This window comes from Denticeps clupeoides, chromosome 19, assembly GCF_900700375.1.
Source record: "Denticeps clupeoides chromosome 19, fDenClu1.1, whole genome shotgun sequence".
In the NCBI taxonomy this organism is placed as follows: domain Eukaryota; kingdom Metazoa; phylum Chordata; class Actinopteri; order Clupeiformes; family Denticipitidae; genus Denticeps; species Denticeps clupeoides.
Genome location: NC_041725.1, coordinates 1,849,876 through 1,865,921, shown reverse-complemented (window position 1 = coordinate 1,865,921; position 16,046 = coordinate 1,849,876). Strand labels below are relative to the sequence as shown.

General features: G+C 42.7%; 1 protein-coding gene and 1 long non-coding RNA gene across 3 annotated transcripts; both read left to right on the top strand.

The window, feature by feature from the left end:
• The first annotated feature begins 3,148 nt into the window (after positions 1-3,148).
• LOC114768804 (uncharacterized) lies at positions 3,149-6,242 on the top strand. Its single transcript, XR_003743141.1, has 4 exons — positions 3,149-3,303; positions 3,454-3,627; positions 3,710-3,770; positions 5,643-6,242. It is a non-coding gene; the product is annotated as an uncharacterized LOC114768804 (long non-coding RNA).
• A 15-nt stretch (positions 6,243-6,257) lies between these two features.
• Positions 6,258-15,917, top strand: ostn (osteocrin). 2 transcript variants are annotated; one of them, XM_028961093.1, is made up of 6 exons: positions 6,258-6,492; positions 8,902-11,272; positions 13,528-13,626; positions 14,331-14,551; positions 15,271-15,387; positions 15,473-15,917. In XM_028961093.1, the coding sequence occupies exons 3-5, from the start codon at positions 13,528-13,530 to the stop codon at positions 15,353-15,355; spliced, it is 405 nt and encodes a 134-aa protein (XP_028816926.1). In that variant the 5' UTR covers positions 6,258-6,492; positions 8,902-11,272; the 3' UTR covers positions 15,356-15,387; positions 15,473-15,917. The 2 variants fall into 2 exon arrangements, with proteins under 2 accessions (XP_028816926.1, XP_028816925.1); XM_028961092.1 differs by lacking the exon at positions 6,258-6,492 and having other exon boundaries at positions 8,612-11,272.
• The last annotated feature ends 129 nt before the right edge of the window (positions 15,918-16,046 follow it).

Below are 16,046 nucleotides of genomic sequence, written 5' to 3'. Positions count from 1 at the left end.
AATACAGGTTAGACAGAAACCATGTGCTACATGTAATATTTAAAGCTACATACTGACAAGTTATGCACTGACAAGTGTGCTACATCAACAAACTGGTCTACATAAAGTGCAAACATAGAGCACAGGCAGTGCATAAAAATCATTTAAGGCTAATAAAAAAAGTTAACAAATAACATTAAGACTACAAAGAAGTTGCTGGCCTAGTGGGTAAAGAAGTGGTCCCTTAATCGGAAAGTTTGCCGTTTTGAATCCTAAGCCGCCAAGGTTTCACTGAGCAAAAGCACCCCACACGCTGCTCCCCGGGCACCTGTCATGGTCGCCCACTGCTCACCAAGGGTGATGGTTAAATGCAGAGGACACATTTCGTTGTGTGCATGTGTGGCTGGCTACCATATATTCTGTGAATTCATCAGGAAGACCGAGCAACCAGAAGGTTCCTTGGAAGGTTCTTGGGTCCATGGTGGCGAGCTGAGGACTGGATAGAGAGTCCAGGACTAGATCAATGACCAGGTTGTAAGTACAGTGAGGAGGCATTTCGGTGGCCCAGTCCTTGTCAAAGAACACCACAAGGCCGTGGTAACATGGCGGGACCCATTGTGGGGTTTTCTCGGGACCAGTAGTCAATGAGGGGGGCCGAGGAGCAGTGTTGGGCAGGGAACATGGCACGGGCTTGGGGCCAGCTCCCAGTCAGATGGCTGAGATGTACTGTACTGGAACTGGTGCTGGGGGTACAGGTTGGTGGCGCTGGCACTGTTCTCCCCACCTCATGCTCCATTAAATGTGGGGATCATGGAGGTCCACCCAGTACAAAGGGGTGACTGTGATGAAAAAGACTATCAGCTCTTTGTGTGTAGTTCCAATTGTGGTTGTAGGTGGTAGTAGCCTACTGGGTAACACCCTCGCCTATGAACCAGAAGACCCAGGTTCAAATCCCACTTACTACCATTGTGTCCCTGAGCAAGAACTTAAGCCTAAATTGCTCCAGGGGGACTGTCCATGTAACTTCTTCTTGTAAATTCTGTAAATGTAAATGTCACGGGTGGGCTGGACATGGCGGTGAAGGAGGACGCATTCGCACGATCACAGGACAGGGGTTTAATACAAACTACACACGAGACAAGGGAACATTAACACGCACAATGACCCGACGGTGAACAGACACGAACAGGATAGCTTTATACAATTATATAAATAGACAGCAGGTGAACACGATCAGGGAACATTACACGAGACGAACATGAAATTCTGGTCCGGACCCCGGATCCGGAGTCAACCCCTGCCGGTCCGGATCAGGACAGTAAACAATGTAAATGCAATTCATAGCTGGAGGGGTGCTGTATGGACTGCACATGAAGGAACCCAGCGTACAGTCCCACAACTTCTGTTGGGGGCAAGAGAAAGGGGGACGAAGGCGGGTGGCAAAATCGAGGTAAGTCAGATTCATGGCTGCCCCTGGGTGCACAAATGTATGCCCATGGAGCTGTCCAGTGGGATGTTCTGTCCACGAGATGGTGACTGGAAGCAATGGATGGTGGAGTGTAAAGGGGGGTTCTGCGTAGACAAAGCTGCAGACAGGGTCCTGCTGGTCCAGCCGTGGCGTTACCCAGTCCAATCCAGTGATGACATAGGCCATTGCTGTCTCTTCATCTGTGAGCCGGGCTTCTTGGAGATGGAGGAGCGGCCAACACTGTCAGGAACTCCCTGCAGCCATTATATATTTCTGTCCCACCTCCTTGAGTGTTTAAAGAGGTTTTACCCACAGTTGGACCTACCTTTTATTTCGAAAAGCCTTGAAAAGATCAACAGCCAACTGATGTCCTCTTTGGAAACGCATAACATTTTAGAGGTTTTCCAATCCGGCTTTAAATCCATTGAGTCAGCCCTTTTAAAAGTTTTTTATCACATTTTTAGTTACCGACTGTGGTGTCTGTGTTGTTTTTGTGCTTTTAGATTTAACCGCTGCATTTGATACACTGTATCATTCGCCGTGGCATTCAACGCACTTGGAAGTTTGAGCACATTTCACCTATTTTAGCTTTATTACACTGCCTGCCGCATCCTATTTCCCATGTGAGCTGCTGCAGCCTTATACACCCGCACGTATTGTCAGACGATCAGCTGGTCCTAAGTGCAAATTTTTCTGTAGCAGCTCCCAAAATTGTGGAACGATCTGCCTTTAGAGATTGGACAGACCCTTTCTCTGTCTGTTTTTAAATCCCATTTGAAAACCCACCTCTTCACCCTGGCCTTTGACACCTCATGAGATGTTGGTTTTGGCTTTTTTATTTTAGTTGATTTTATATTGTTTTATATTGTTTATAGTGTTGTTGTTTTATGTATGTTTTATTTTGTTTTTTGTGATGCAAGTTCTATTTATTTATTGGTCTGAACGTTGCTGGTTGTTTTAACGTGTTTTATAAATAAAGTTGGGTTGGATTAAAGTTTTCCATTGTTTTGCTTGTGTTCATTTGCCATTTATTACATGTAGTGCCCCATATTACACCATATTATCATGTTGTCTTTAATTCTGACATTATTCTGGTTTAACCAGATGACAATGAGCCTTGTACTACAACTGGAAGCTACACGTCCGCAGAGAAGAGTTCTGTTCTGTTTCAGTATTTGGCAAATTCACCACTACCAAAGGAATAGCAAGGAGGCACAAGTCCTCCTGGCTTATGGAGGGAATTTCACTCTGATTGGTTTACAGCATGTTGCTTAAAAAACAAACCCCTGATTTATTTAGAGACTATTTCCAACATGTTTGGAGCATATACTCAAGCCATATAACTGGCATGGATGTGATCCATGCTCTTCGGAAATTCATCCCTTGGTCATCTCTGATTCCTCGGGAACTTCAAATTGTTAAGAGCTGACAAAACTCTTATATTGCCCTGTGTATTTTTGAACTTCCTCTCTTTCTTTCTCCTCAGTAGCCACACATCTGGTGGTGAGTGGAAGGTTTCTGCGGGAGCCACCAGGGTGTGTTGGGAAAGAGGAAAGAGTCTTGTTTTCTTTGAGCTGCAGTGTCCTGTGCTTGTTTGCTCAGTAATGGCTGCAATCACATGCCTCACTGGGTTTCCTGGAGCCCATGTGAGGGTCAGACCCACACCCCTCCACAGTAACCCGAGGCTCTGGCTCACCTCCTTTCTCCTCAAAGCTCAGCACTGGGGAAACACAACCCAGCATCCACCCGACTCTAACTTCCTCCTTTCCTGGGAGAGGGAGAGAGACTGAGAGAAAGAGAGCGTTCTGTATTGGACTTTTGTCGTCATGGAGATGTATGATTCTTTCAGGTTGGAGGTAAGTTCTCTCTCATTTCTACTCTTTCCTCTCGCACCCTGGCTGGGTCAGTTTTCATTCCCCCTCCTCTCTTCCCCACTGTGTCCTGAGTGAGTGATTATTGGTAAGAAAGGGAAAGAAGTGTTTTACACTCATTTTTCCCACCCACAGTGGAGAGAGTGACGTGCCGATGAGCACCCAGGGGATACAGCAGGGGTTTCTGGGAAAATCCTTAGAAAGACCTGCCTGACAAACCACTGGAGAGTTGATGAAGAACTCCACAGAATTAGATCTCATGACCAGCCTAAAGTTCAGGACCTGAGCTGAGAACTGAGTGAAATCATGGTACTTCATTGATTCATTCTATAATTTACTTGACCCTTTGCATAGACCATAAAAGCTCATTCAACCTCATTGTGTCCATTAGCAAAAAGAGCTGAAGAACCCCCAACCCCTTTCATCACTTCTGTGTTCAAGAATTTGGGCAGGTATATATCATCATGGCTTGTTTTTTCCTACACATTAACACTAGCTAGATCATAGCATCGGTGATTCCCCTGCTCTTGTTATGCTTGCCATTAAACGATATTGCTAACTGGGAGCTAAATGGGAGATGAAAATAATTACCACGCTCCCCAGCATTTCAAAGCAGAAAATTGTGCTCTGTTTTTTTTTATTATTATATTTTCAACCTCATTTTTATAACTTTTCCATTTTGGCTCATTTTTGCTTCAAACCATTGTAACATTCTTCACTTTACAAAACTTTAGGTTCCAAAAGTTCAAAAAGTTCATGAATCTGACATGAGTTTTGTTAAGCAAAATCATCCAATCCAGAGTTATTTGTAGAGCATGTACAACACTGGACCAAAGTACTGTACAGAAGAATAGATAAGACATAGCAGCTCTCACAAAGAACAAACAAAAGAAAATTAAATAAGTTGTAAAGGCAAACATTCTTTAAAAATCAATTTCTCATAGTGGGTCAAAGAGAAATTGTGGCTTTAAGAGCAAATAAAATAATTTTAATTGATTGTTAAAACTTAAATCCAATGGAATGAGGCAAATTTGTAATGGGCACTTGTAATTTTTACAAGTGCCCATTAAGACACACCTCAGCATTTTTTACCTTCTGGAATTGACCAGTGGAAGAGCCATAGTGCATTACAGTAAACTAGCTGTGTGGTGACTAAGGCATGGAATATTGTTTGAAAGTGCTACCTTGAAAAACTGGTTTTATTTTTTAAAAGGGAAAAGGCTAGATATAACAAGTGAGAGGGAAGTGATTGTGATACACTGCAGCACAGCACATGGTGCACACAATGAAATGTGTTCTCTGCTTTTAACCATCACCCTTGGTGAGCAGTGGGTAGCCATGACAGGCACCTGGGGAGCAGTGTGTGGGGATGGTGCTTTTGTTCAGTGGCACCTCAGTGGTACCTTGGTGGATCAGGATTCGAACCAGCAACCTTCCAATTACAGGGCCACTTCCTTAACGACTAGGCCACCACTGTCCCATAAATAGACGACTGTCCAGATCTGACTAAAGATCAGCGTCCATGAGGATCAGTGTCATTTTACATTTTAAAAAGCCTAATCTATTTTCCATGGCTGCTTTACAGACAGTGGATTTTTTTTTTTCAATGTACAGCTTCACCTCATCCTAACCTAAAATATTTTCCTGTTGTCTCCATCTATGGCACCGTATCATAATGATATGCTTTAAGGTTGAATAGATTAATGAGTGGGTAACACACTCGCCTATGAACCAGAAGACCCAGGTTCAAACCCACTTACTACCATTGTGTCCCTGAGCAAGACACTTAACCCTAAGTTGCTCCGGGGGGACTGTCCCTGTAACTACTGATTTTAAGTCACTCTGGATAAGGGCATCTGATAAATGCTGTAAATGTAAAATGTAGATTTCAGCTTTGGCAGTGGTTGGCCTAGTGGGTAAGAAAATTGACCCATAATTGGAAGGTTGCTGGCTCGAATCCTGAACAGCTAAGATGCCACTGAGAAAAGCACTGTCCCCACAAACTGCTCCCCGGGCACCTGTCATGGCTGCCCACTGCTCACCAAGGGTGATGGTTAAAAGCAGAGGACGCATTTTGTTGTGTGCAATGTGTGCTTCACAATCACTTTCTTTTAACTTTTTTAAATAAGTAGTAGACTTCCTGGATTCAAGACCTCCCACAATGCCCAGTAAACAACTTATTTTATTTCTAAATTAATTGCTCTTTGTTAGCAAAATCTCCAAGCAAATTTCCATACAAAATCTGACTGCACACCCTTAATTCAGGACATATTCCAAGATGAAAATATTATTACACTATGAAAAATGTCCCTCTTCTGCTCCAGACACAACCGGCAGCCAGACACAACCAGGCAGACCAGGTAATGCCAAAACACCGGAGACACAACAATCAGGACCCAAGCCCCTCAGACCCTGCCAGAACCATGGTCCAAAGGCAGAGCACTCCCAGAGCCCAGTGACCCAGTCAGATGATGGTTTGCTTGGGATCCTTTTAAATAAATAGTTCATTCTTGGTAAAACCATCATTTTTATTGATTTCCATCTGTCCAGATCATATTCTACCTTCTTTAAAAGTTGGGTGTGGTTTATTTCAATTTTGTCTGCCAGCCTACGTGAAACATGAAAACGTTTATATTTCCAGATTGAAGTGGGATGGGAGTAGAATTCTGGAAGGAGCCATTAATCAGAAGGACTTCGGGAGGGTTATGTTTTCATGAAACTGATCAAATTTGTCTTTAGATGGGTTTACCTGTGGTGAATATAACATTTTGTAAAAGTCCCTGAAAGTGTTGTTTATTCTTTCAAGGTCATATACTGTGTCCCCATTTATGTCTTTAACAGCACATATAGATGTTTTTTTTTTTTCTTTATTTTGAACTGGTTGGTTAGAAATAGACCTGATTTGTTACCATGTTCAAAATTCTTCCAGCAAAGTCTTTCTGCTAAAGATTGAGTTTTTGTATTGATTATTTCATTTAATTTTGCTTTACGGATTTTATTCAGTATTTACTGTTCCTGAAATATAAAAAAAAATCTTCTAAGGAAATATGATGGTTTCTTCTAATTCCTGAGTACATTTGTTTTCTGGTTTCTTTTTATGCAATGAGAATGAAATTTTTTTACCTTTCATCACAGCTTTGCACTCTTCCCAGAGAACTGATGCTGATGTTCCAGGTAGGTCATTACAGTCCACTCTTTCTTAATCAGATATATAGTTTTAAGCAATGATGTGTTTAATCTCCAGTTTGTACTTGGTTGAATTACTTTTTTTTCATGTATTGGAGTTAAAGAAAACAGATGCATGATCACTGGCATCTATGGGGTGTATCTCAGTGTCTGAAATGTCAATCATCAGTGAGCTGTTGACTAGGAAATAATCCAAACAAGAATAGGAGTGATGGACATGTGAGAAGAATGTATATTCCCTGCAGTTAGGGTGAAAAGAACGCCATGCATCACAGTCCTTAGCCACTCATAATGTTTAACTAGATTTATAGATTACGTTCCAGCTGTACTAAACCTGTCCATTTCTTTATTTAGTCCAAATCCCCCCAGGACAAGTGCAGGTGTTCAACGAGATCCAGGATTTATTTAGGGAACTGGTCGTTTATGCCGAAGTCCTTTCCTTTCAGCTGCCTGCCTCGGCCATTGACCTGCTCCTTCTGTTTAAAGTAGCTGAATTTGGCCACGATTGGACATGGTCTCTGGGCACTGGGCATGGTCTCTCGGTCCGAGCTGATGGACTCTTTCGAATCAGATATTTTTCGTGTCCTTCAGGATGGGTCTTGATGAATGTTTTTACAGTAATTTCAGCATTTTCTTCTGCAGATTCCGAGCCGCCTGAAAACTCCAGGTTATTTCTCATGCTGCAGACCTGGAGATCGATTACAGTCTGCTTACATTTTTTTTCTTCACTTAGATGCATTACATTATCAGTTAGAGCCTTCCAGATCAAGTTTAAATTGAGCTTTATTGTAATTTCAGCTACATAAATGTTAGACATTACATAGTGAAATGAACCTGGTGCTACATGTAATATTTGAACAAAGTTACATAAAGTGCACGTCTACATAAAGTGAAAACATGGGATGCAGGCAGACAAGAATAACAGAATACGGACAGTGCTAAAAACCAGTGAAAAACAAGTCATGAAGGTGCAGAGTAACAAAACTTGACAGAGTTCCATACAGTTCCATTGTCAGCAAGCAAGGGTGGTAGTAGCCTAGTGGGTAACACACTCGCCTATGAACCAGAAGACCCGGGTTCGAATCCCACTTACTACCATTGTGTCCCTTAGCAAGACACTTAACCCTAAATTGCTCCAGGGAGACTGTCCCTGTAACTACTGATTGTAAGTCGCTCTGGATAAGGGCGTCTGATAAATGCTGTAAATGTAAATGTAAATGTAAGTCCACCTGTTGGTGGCTGAATTCCAGCAAGTCCCTCAGAGATTTAAATTCGCAGTTAAGAATCTCGACCAGCACCAACCTTGCATCAAAGCTGGACAATCGCTTGTCCATTGAGTCCAGGATGTCGGCGAAGTCTTCATCAGTTGGCGATCTTGATCTAGGGGATTCTGGTGGGCAGCCTCTTTTGTAGGACGATCTCATTTTTGGCTGCTCAAATTAAACTTTGGCTTTTCTTCATGCCTACATGCACCAGTCAATGTATTCTTAAAGAGTTTCTATATTCTCCTCGCTGTCTTCACTATTCATTCAAAACATTCTTCCAGGTCTCCAGCATCTGATGTCACCTACAGTATTTCTGGTCCCCTACAGCATTTCCGGTCCATGACTTGTGGTGCTGTTCTCAACACCCAGTAGTCAGGCACATAAAATGTATACTGAAAACTGCCAGCCCATGGCATAGGCCATAGGGCTGGTAAATGCTAAGGACACCATCCATCCTGGGTGCACGACAATCTGAGGAAGAAAAAAAGTGTAATATTAATCTATTATTAAAACTACTTGATGTTTAATGCGTCTTAATATGAAAAGAACAAGCCCACAAGAATGTACCTGATTAGCAAAGCCTTTTAAAAAGTGAAAAAAGTAAAAGTGAAGTGACTGTCTTTCTGAAGCACAGCACTCGGTGCACACAACAAAATCTGTCCTCTGCATTAAAGCCTTCCCCATTAGTGAGCAGTAGGCAGCCATGACAGGCGCACGGGGAGCAGTGGGTGGGGACGGTGCTTTTCTCAGTGGCACCTCAGTGGAACCTTGGCGGTTCGGGATTCAAATCAGCAACCTTCTGATTATGGGTCCGCTCCCTTACTACTTAGTAGTTGTAGACGTCTAAGTAGTAGTAGTAGTAATAATAATAGTAATGATATGTAACACTCCTATGAAGCCACTGCAGCTCCAAATATGTTAGGGCCGGGCGAACTCAGTGATGTATTTTTTTTATGCATTTGGGGGTCAATAGACACAATCCACTGTCATTATTTCCCAAAGACAATGGGAACTAAAAGCCAAAAGCCAAAACTTAATATAATACCTAGCAGACAAAAGTGGAAGTTGGTATTCCAGTGTGTTTGATTCCATACGTCTGATGCTATTCCTTCATGTTTCTGTTTTTCTCCAGATGTCTAATCTCTCTAAGATTCTCAACACACAGCTGCACATGCCTCCCTCTATCTTTGTCTCTTTCTGTGGATCTGGATGAGCATCTGGTTGCGATATGGAACATAACCCATAAAAGTGAAATGCCTGTGAAAGGAAGTGCAGTAGAGATGCTTTAATGATTGTGTGAAAATTGACATTTGAAAGTAGATTAGGATCTGGCCACTGAAACAACAGAGCCCAGGGCCACAGCCAGCACTCACAGCACCTCCACGCAATTAACATCCACACTCACTTTTTCCATGAGTGTGTGTCAGAGAAAGAAAAGTCTCAGACAGTTTCTTTACTCAAATGTTTGTTCTGCACCTTCCTGTACTTTTACCGCGCTTTCAATGGGTATGACCACTTGAACCAGTCCCCCAGTGCACTGTCCAACAGTAGGTGGGACATATGACATCATGATGGGAGAAGGTCTAGGTTAATGGAGTGGGCTTACGGATGCAGTTTTTCCCCGATATTATTCTAGTGTTTAGGCCAGTCCTTATTACCACAGGTGTTCCATACACATGCACCAATCAACCCTCTGAGTAATGCGAGAGCAAGAGAAAGACTTGTTGCTCATGGCCTTCACACACGTAAATGATAACCAATGCTCAGAAGCAGACAGAGTGATAACGGATGACATGTTTAAATGCATGTTCTACAAAACATGGGAGCTTGTGCCTGTGTGTGTTTGTAAGAAAGAGAGAGCGATAGAGATGTAAATGTTAGAAAATAATTTTGATGACACTAGTTTTTTTCTTTTACTTTTAATGTTTTTACATTAAGGATTTTAATATTTATTGACCATATATTGCACCCACACACATACACACACTCACTGTGAAAGCAATCATGTGTAATAGAGCTGGGGGATCCTCCAAAAGGGTTTCCAGTCACGGATGTTGGGCCTGGAGTTCAAAACCACCTCATTCTCTTAAACATCATTGCCATGGAAACACTTCTTACACCACAGAAGTTTCAACCTGAAATTGAACTGTCCATCTGTCTTACCAGACACACGCACACACCTGGATCTGAGGTCATCTGCTGTTCACACGCTCACCTTAAACAGCCAAAAGTAGAGGACAGTCCCACCCCCGTTCCCGTCCCCCATCCCCACACACAAACAGAAAGTTTCCACTGAAAGCATGCAGTGTTGAGTCTGGTCGCTATACACACAAATCTCTGCTCACCCAAAGGAGTTTGGGAAATGGATCTCTGTAAGTGTAGAAACAGGTTTCCAATCTCATCCTCTTGCTTTCACACACTGAGATGCATGCACGGGCGTGCACACACACACACACACACACACACACACACAGGATCATGCACTCACAGATGGTCTTGGAGGAATTATCCAGCATACCCAAAAGCTGATCTTAATATAACTACAGCAGGGTTGAACTGTTTCTCTTTAAATATAGTGGAGAAGGGGCAGCTGCACATTAAAAACACACAGACTGAAGCATGCACACTCTTTGTAACATGGTTTTATTTTTATAGCAGATCTCCATGCACATATTCATGCAGAGTTAAACATGGAGGGGAGAGAAAGTGAGAAAGCAGACAGAAAGATGTCCGCACACACAGAGGAGACTGGACACCGTTGAGAGTTTGCAACTTCCGAGCCATGGTGTTTTCTGTTTACATCTCAGTGGGCACCAAATATTAAGGGAACAGTAAGTGTTAAACTTGTGTGACATGTATGCAAATTGATTAAGTATTGTGTGTGTGCGCACGCACTTGAGTGTGACATGCAGGTTCTGTAATTCATATAGCTCAGGTCATTTTCGACATTATACACATTTCTGCCACACTGAGGTTATTGTGATCTGATCAGGTGTAGGAAGATGAGAGAACGACACACACACACACTTTCTCTCTAATACACACAACATCTCAACATCTCATGCATGAGTCCAGTTGTGTTTTATCATCATAGGATGACATGTTGTGGGTGTTGGTTGTTTGAGAACGTACATTTGTATGAGTGTGAGGAGAATGAGAGAAGCCCTGGGGTAACCCCCTCCTCCTCATCTTTCTCACCTTACTTTGTCCCCATCAACACCCGTGCGCTTGGGTTCTCTATTATGGGACAGCAGTGTACATAGGGGCAAGTGAAAAGGAGAGGAGAAGAGGTGAGGAGAAGATAGGAGAGGGTTGGAGCCATGAGTACTAAAGGGACAGCGGTGATGATGTCAGAGCAATCGCTTGTCCCGATTGGAGTGGATATTCCCAGGGACAGCCTATAAAACAGCCAACATCAACACCGGGAACAAGCAAACGGACGAAAACAGGCAACCTGAGAAATTCCAGGAACTTGTTTTCAGCGTGTTTCTAACTCCTGAAAGGTAGGTTGACCTGACATCTGTAATAGCAGTGATCATCTTTGCTAGTGATAGAGAGTGTGTGTGTGTGTGTGTGTGTATGCAGGTAAGGTGGCTTCACTTTCATTAATAGAGAATGGCAAGTCATGAATTTGTAGAATGTGTGTATGCTTAGGTTACCAAAATGCCTCTTCTTATCAAACAGCCAACATTTTGAAAGGTGAGCGACTCTTCATTCTGTGAAGATTCTATTTGTCTTTACATTTGTATGTGTGTGTGAATATGTCCAAGCAGTATGTATGTGTAAATGGAATGGGCCGGGTGTGTATGTTCTGTTTGGACAATGTGCAAGCGTGACACGGGAGAGTGTGTGAATGTGAGCGTGACGGTAGTAGATGCTTATTTATGGGAACGGAAAATGCTAAAATTAGCCCATGTTGCTGGACAATGCATTTGGTGTCTCAGTTGGTCAGAAACGTGAATGCAGCCAGAGAAACCCCTGTCCCAGAGATGGCTAGTGTCCTTGAGAATAAAAGTTGTGTTTTCCCCTTCAGGAGTAATCCTCGCACATCTCAAGGATCCTTCACACTCGCAGAGATCATACAGAACCTGTGCAGATGTGTTTGATGTTTGTCTCACACAGCATGTTTGTCTCTACATGCAGGATCTGGTCCAGGGATAGGGACTGAAACAGAGCCACATCTACCAGGGCTTGTTGTGACTTTTAATATTCATGTTCTTTCAACTTGTCTTCCCATTTGCTTTGCTAGATTGTGTGGACAGCCACATGATGGGCCATTAACCATGAAAACTTGATTATTGTGTACATTTAGAATAGATATTAATAGATATTTTAGTAAAGTAAAGTAAGTTTTCTTTGAACCTGCAGTCAAAGTACTTAATGCAAACATGGTTGGCTGAAACAAAAGCATATTCTGAATTGTACCTTTCTGAAATTGCATTGGAGAATAAAGCAGTATGTACTTAGCGGCAGATACATTTCACCATCTTGTGATGATATTCACCATCAAGTAATGATATTACCTGTACTACATTTAGGATGTTAGGAAGGATAACTACACCATGGTTAAAAACACAGGCAGCCAGGGCAAAACCAAAATGAGGATCTTAATGTTCCCCTGTATGATTGTGAGAGTTTTTGCACAATAGACACCATAACACAACCCTAAAGCGCAACTCATACAGTTGTCTCCACTGTTACGAGCAGTAGCACATGATGAGGTGTTCTATATCATGACACAGAAACACAGGTGTGCTGTGGAGCCAGGCAGGAGTCCAAAGTCGAAATGCCTTCAGCGCACCACCGCCAACATCAACCACAATGGCACAATCTTCTACATCTTGTGTGTATGATTACAATTAACGAGGTAATAAAGTGGACTTAGTCATTTCTCTCAGCTAATTGAACTTTATAACAGCAAGATGCCACAATTAGTTGTGTTTACTATTGCAGTTTGTGAGTGGAGAGTAGAAATGTTATCAGAATATTTCTTGAGAGAGGTAGAGAGAAATTTCTACAGCATGAACCTGTTGCCTGGACACTTCCCTACTGTAATAATAATGACACTAGTGGCCCACTACTCCATCCTTTACCGAGTGTGAAGCCTTGGAATGGATTATTTTCATACGATGGAGAACCAAGAGTTTCCCAGTGCACAGACAAAACCCATTCACAGTTTATCACCCATCCATCATCGCCCTGTGCATCACTCCACCTCCTTTACATCACTTCCCTTGATAGTAATTAAGCTAGAAAAACCGAGTGGCAGACAAATGTTAACAGAGTCTGTTGGAAGAGCTTGTAATTGCTCGTTAAAATGTGATTCTGAATAAGGAAACAGATCATTCTGTTTGTGTGTTAGTGAGAGAGTAGGTCAGTCAGGACACACACACAGGTAGGGCAAGGTAACGGCACATCCTAGATCAAAACGTTTGAGACTGGGTATGTGTGTGAGTTGAGGTCATGTATTTGTTTAGAGGGAAGGGAAGGTGTGTGTGTATGTGTGTGTGTGTGTGTACTGAGGGTACTGGGTGCATTGAAACGGTCATATTTTCACAGATGGAGGCAGGGCAAAGGTAAATACTGTACTCTATCTCAGTAACATAACACCTCTAAGTGTGTGATTTCAGTGTGTTACAGTGATGTTCGGGGTCTGTACAAAGAGAAGTACATACTTTATATGTTTGCTTCAACATGCTACACCACAACAGCACATTGCATAAGACACTTGCTCACTTTTATCTTGTGTATTGTGCAGATGCTGGGGTGTGGTTGTGTTTTGCTATCCTGTCTCCTGACACTGACACCGTTCCACCACAGTGTCTACAGTCTGCGCCTAAACCAGGAGAGTCCTGAGGTGAGCAGAGATCTTGTACACACAGCAAACTTGGAAACAATGCTGGGACATTTTGCCACTGTACCTTTGTCTAGATAACTTGATAGAAATATGTGACATCAAGACACAAATGTGAGTGAGTGTATGTTTGATGTGAGAATGCATACATTTCCTCTGCCTGAAGTGTTTGTAATGGGTAAAGATGAGCTGTCATCACAGCACTCTAAATACCTATTACTGCAGCCATGGATCATGCATTTTCTCATTTTGCTCCATAAACCTCAACCTCCCCCGTGCACACAGACACACATGCATGTACACATGAACACAACTTTCAGCCTAGTCTTTATATCTTCAATCACCAGGGCTGCCTGCTATTCATAGATTCTTCCAGACCCAAATCGTGTGCACCAATCAGGAGATCATCTCTTCATATTTGCATACCTCTTATCAGAAGCAATGAATCACAGCAAATGCCACTTCCCTGTTAATTCTGACTGGTTGAGATGACTTTCTGCCATTTGTGTTTCACCGCTAAGCTAATATCTTCAGGACAAACTGGATAATGAGGTATTTGTGTGTGTAAAGTGAAGTACTCGTGCAATTCATGACCACAATGTCGGAAAGTTGCAAACAAGAACATCAGATACCATTCAAATTCATTTTGACGCAAAAGAGATTGTCTTTGCATCCATACCTAAATTGACCTTCTGTAATTCCTGCAGTTTATAGACTCGGGGCCGCTGCAGCAGACTGGATCACCAGGCCGCCCAACTGAGCCAAAGTCTCTGGATGGCATAACCTCCAAATGGCAGCTAATGGACCAGCTGGCACACCTGGAAAATGATGTGATTGAGACAAAGAGGAAGAGGAGTTCGTCTGTGTCCAACACTCCGCTGGACCGCTTGTCCATCAGCAGCATGGACATCAAGGGCAGCAAGCAGAGGTAAAACGGGAGTATCTACAGACTTGACCAGGTGGACCTTTGAACTGTAGCACACAGTGAGAAAGGGTGATAGCCATAATATGAAGGCCCGGACCATGTTCAGGTTTGCCATAGTGCAATGGTGTGAGAGTGAGACGGCCTTCTTGGTGAGGACACCACGGTTAATTCACACGCCCATGCAGTTCCCACCGGTGAACAAAAAGGAAATGACCATACAGGATGCATAGATCTCAAACATAGGTAGCCGATTGGCAAGAGCAACTTTATATTGGCTGGAATTCAAAAACAGCAGCATTTAATAGGTGGGGCCAAAAAAGATCAGCAGCATGAGGTCTCTGAACTTTTGTTTCGGGCGGATGAAATGAAACCATAAGGGCTAGAATTGCAGTTCCTTATGTTACATTTGCTGAGCTCATGCAGACTAAGCAAAAACTTGGAAAGGTTGATGTTCTGTCTGGATCTTTGTCTCCCTCTGAGTTAGCAGCAGGTTCAATTGGCAAATATTGGTGACACAGTACTGGCAGGAAATGATACTGGATTGCTGGTGTGCTTGTGGGAAGTCTATGTTTTTAACTGTAGCGCATTAGCACTGCTGCTGACAGACCACATTGTTAATGTGATATTTGGTAAGTGGTCTATACTGTGAGCATTCTTTGTGGTCAGCAAGCTCCGAGGCTAGCATGCATCAGACTCTCTGATTTCATTCTGTCTGCCCACAGGAAGGTTTCTGAATTGCCACGGAGACGTGTGAGCATTCCCATTGACCGGATCGGAGTGGGTCGTCTGCCCAACAGCAGAGGATAAGTTCGTTTTTGTCCAATACCCCTGTTAGACAGGTTAGAGGCACAAACATTTCTCAACAAAATTCTGAAATATTCATAATGTGGCAAACATTGAAAGCATGTGTCTGTCTTTTCACAGGGGATTTGCTTCAAGTAGAAGATTCATCATGTCCTTAGCAATACAAACCCATGCCACCTTACACATCCCTAAAAATACTTTATCCAAAAGCAGCCATCAGGTCAAACAATAAACCCTTACCTGGCATTGTCCAACATGTCAACAGAAAAGCAGATAATAAGACACAATGAATTAAAGGTTTCTTAAGAACAAATTTGTGCCGCCCCCAACATACCACCCATTGCTTCATCCGACACTGAGCCTCTGTACGTTTTTGCATTATAGACCTTCATGGCATCATGGCATACATGTCCCTTGTGATATAACTGGTGTTTCCACAGCACATGCAAAACTTCTCTATTTACCCATAATGCCTTTTACTTAGTATAGTATACACTCTTTGTTCCATGCAGTCGACAGGAGGTTGGGCCTACGAGTTACAGCCTTGACATTAAAACTGATCATGTACAAGTGTGCGCTTGTGTGTCTCTTTTTGTGCATGTCTCTTTATCTGCATGGATATAAAGTTTGTGGAACTCTGCAGAGGACAGTAATGTCAAGAAGTCTCACTCTTCAGCAATCAACCAGACCACAA